Raw genomic sequence first — 2,882 nt, 5'->3', positions numbered from 1 at the left:
TGTATTAGTGTGTATTAGTGTGTGTATTAGTGTGTGTATTAGTGTGTGTATTAGTGTGTGTATTAGTGTGTATTAGTGTGTGTATTAGTGTGTGTATTAGTGTGTATTAGTGTGTGTATTAGTGTGTATTAGTGTGTGTATTAGTGTGTATTAGTGTGTGTATTAGTGTGTGTATTAGTGTGTATTAGTGTGTGTATTAGTGTGTGTATTAGTGTGTATTAGTGTATGTATTAGTGTGTATTAGTGTGTGTATTAGTGTGTATTAGTGTGTGTATTTACTGCAGCAGAGCCTTGGTCTTGCGGCTTGGGTCGTCAGGTCTGAAGTTCTTGTACTCCTCCACCTCCTTCTCAATGGACAGCAGCTGGCTCTGCAATTTGCTGCGTAACCCTGGCAACGTGTCCCGGATGTGGTTGGTAAGTTGCTAGGGGTGACAGAAAAATGTTCTGTTACTATAGTTACAGAGGAAGCAGAGAGCGAGTATCAGTGTGAAGAACCTGACTGAGACTCACGTGTTCACATTAGTCTGATAAACCGTCTGTGGATGTTGTGACCCTGGCGTTCTCAGGATGATCTGAGACCCCATGAGACGCCTCACCGACAGAGACTGATCCCTCTCAACATCTCACTTCAGAAAAGGAGTTCTAGACATCTAAAATGAAGGTGAGTGCTGTGCTTGTGCAGTTACCTGGTTGAGGATTTTCTGCAGGAAGGCGGTTCCCATGCGGTCAGCCAGGTGTCGGTATGCCGGGTGAGACAGGAAGAACTTCCTCTCGGCCTGCAGTGCTGCATTGATGTCCTTCTTCCCGTCGATGTCCTTCTGACTGCGATTCACCACCCCGATGTAACCTGACACAGTTCACATCAGTTGCTATGGTTACCTGACATAGGTTTCTACACCTGGAGGTGTGGTTAAGAGGTTGGGAGATCTACTACAGTTGTTGATTGGTTTCTTCCTCTGGCCTGTGGAGGTCCTCAGGGTCCCCCCTGGGTCCTGTCCTCATATTTTAGTATGTCTCTTACCATTAACCTGGGGACCTTCAAATCTGGCCTGACAGCCTGCATGTGAGGCGTTGAGGGAACATTGGTAATTTGTAGCCTCTAACGACAGCCTGCATGTGAGGCGTTGAGGGAACATTGGTAATTTGTAGCCTCTAACGACAGCCTGCATGTGAGGCGTTGAGGGAACATTGGTAATTTGTAGCCTCTAACGACAGCCTGCATGTGAGGCGTTGAGGGAACATTGGTAATTTGTAGCCTCTAACGACAGCCTGCATGTGAGGCGTTGAGGGAACATTGGTAATTTGTAGCCTCTAACGACAGCCTGCATGTGAGGTGTTTGTGGAAGCGCCCTGTGGAGACTCTGGGCTCTGTGATGTCTCTGTACCTCTGCGGAGCGGCAGCAGCTTGTTCTCCAGGATGTCCCTGGCATCAGTTCCTTCATCCATCAGATCCAGTTTGGTGATCACACCGATGGTCCTCAGACCTGTACACACACACATTTTAAACGCTTTATGTAAACCCGCCAAATACATAACAAGCATCAGACCGTGAACACAGGCAGGTGAAAGACCCCCACCTCCAACAGAGAAGCAAGACACCCAGACTGAGATACACAACATGCTCTGAACCTGATGAGAGAGATACAGGAGGTGTGGAGGTGTGGCAGTGGACTCTAACCTTGCGGGTCGACCTCCTTGGCGATCTTCAGAGCATCAGAGTTGGCGAGGTCAGAGTTGGCGGGAGAAACAGCCAATAGGAGGCAGTTGTCCTTGGTGACAAACTGCATCAACATTTCTCTGATCTGGTGCTCGATGTCGGCCGGCTGGTCCCCCACCGGGACTTTAGTCATCCCAGGAAGATCCACCAGAGTCAGGTTCAACACTGACCATGCGCACGCACACACACACACACACACACACACACACACACACACACACACACACACACACACATCCTGTTCACAGTTTGTAGTTTGAGCCGAGAAGCCATGTTGATTCATTGGTTTATTCCAATGAGCTGGTGTGTGTCAGTGTGTGTGTTTGTGTGTGTGTGTTTGTGTGTGTGTGTTAGTGTGTTACCATTGGGGGAGTAGACTCTCAGGTTGATGGGAACTGGACTGATCCCCTTGTTGTGTCCAGTCACTCGATCCGTCTCGGCCTCGATCTCCTGACGAACTTCATCAAAGTCTGTGAACTTCTTCCCTTTGCAGTGCAGGAACTCAGCGTACTCTGACCACACACACACACACACACACACACACACACACACACACACACACACACACACACACACACACACACATCTGAGTCAGATCAAAGAACTAAACACACACTCTGTGTCTGCAGTGTGACGCCATGTCTCACCTGTGGGACAGGTGATGAGCTGCAGCACCAGGGGGCGCCGGGTGACGATACCTGAACCACGAGGGAGGAAGTCTCTGAGAGGAGGAGAGGAGGGGGAGGAGGGGGAGAGGAGGAGAGGAAGAGAGGAGGAGGGGGAGTAGAAGGAGGGGGAGAAATGTCAGGTTTAGTTCATAATGACAGGTGTAATTCTATTCTACTGTACAGCATGTTCTATGAGCTGATGTGACTCCTGCAGCTCGAGGAGAGACATCGTCACAACATCCTCAGAGAGAGAGACAGAGAGACAGAGAGAGAGAGAGACAGACAGAGAGAGGGAGAGAGAGAGACAGAGAGAGAGAGAGACAGAGAGAGAGAGACAGAGAGAGAGAGGGAGAGAGAGAGACAGAGAGAGAGAGGGAGAGAGGGAGAGAGAGACAGAGAGAGACAGAGAGAGAGAGGGAGAGAGAGACAGAGAGAGACAGAGAGAGAGAGGGAGAGAGGGAGAGAGACAGAGAGAGAGAGACAGAGAGAGAGAGAGA

The 2,882-nt window shown here is 49.4% G+C and overlaps 1 protein-coding gene across 5 annotated transcripts in view; it reads right to left on the bottom strand.

The window, feature by feature from the left end:
* The window catches only part of LOC111646084 (dynamin-1-like), a 21,820-nt gene that overhangs the window by 15,419 nt on the left and 3,519 nt on the right, over positions 1 to 2,882 (bottom strand). For all 5 annotated transcript variants that reach the window (XR_002759933.2, XM_023395483.2, XM_023395484.2 and 2 more), the window contains exons 2-7: positions 2,365 to 2,438; positions 2,080 to 2,229; positions 1,679 to 1,882; positions 1,386 to 1,484; positions 687 to 847; positions 280 to 422 (exon numbers count right to left, since the gene is read on the bottom strand). Coding sequence is in view for 4 of the 5 variants with exons in the window: in XM_023395483.2 (XP_023251251.1) it covers positions 280 to 422; positions 687 to 847; positions 1,386 to 1,484; positions 1,679 to 1,882; positions 2,080 to 2,229; positions 2,365 to 2,438 (831 nt within the window). In the remaining variant the exon portion in view is untranslated. The remainder of the gene's footprint in view (positions 1 to 279; positions 423 to 686; positions 848 to 1,385; positions 1,485 to 1,678; positions 1,883 to 2,079; positions 2,230 to 2,364; positions 2,439 to 2,882) is intronic.

The sequence above is a fragment of the Seriola lalandi genome, unplaced genomic scaffold (assembly GCF_002814215.2).
Source record: "Seriola lalandi dorsalis isolate HSWRI2012SDOR001 ecotype SW California unplaced genomic scaffold, Sedor1 jcf7180002054964, whole genome shotgun sequence".
NCBI classification, from domain to species: Eukaryota; Metazoa; Chordata; class Actinopteri; order Carangiformes; family Carangidae; genus Seriola; species Seriola lalandi.
Note: the sequence above shows the minus strand (reverse complement) of the source record. Positions and strands in the feature narration are given on the sequence as shown.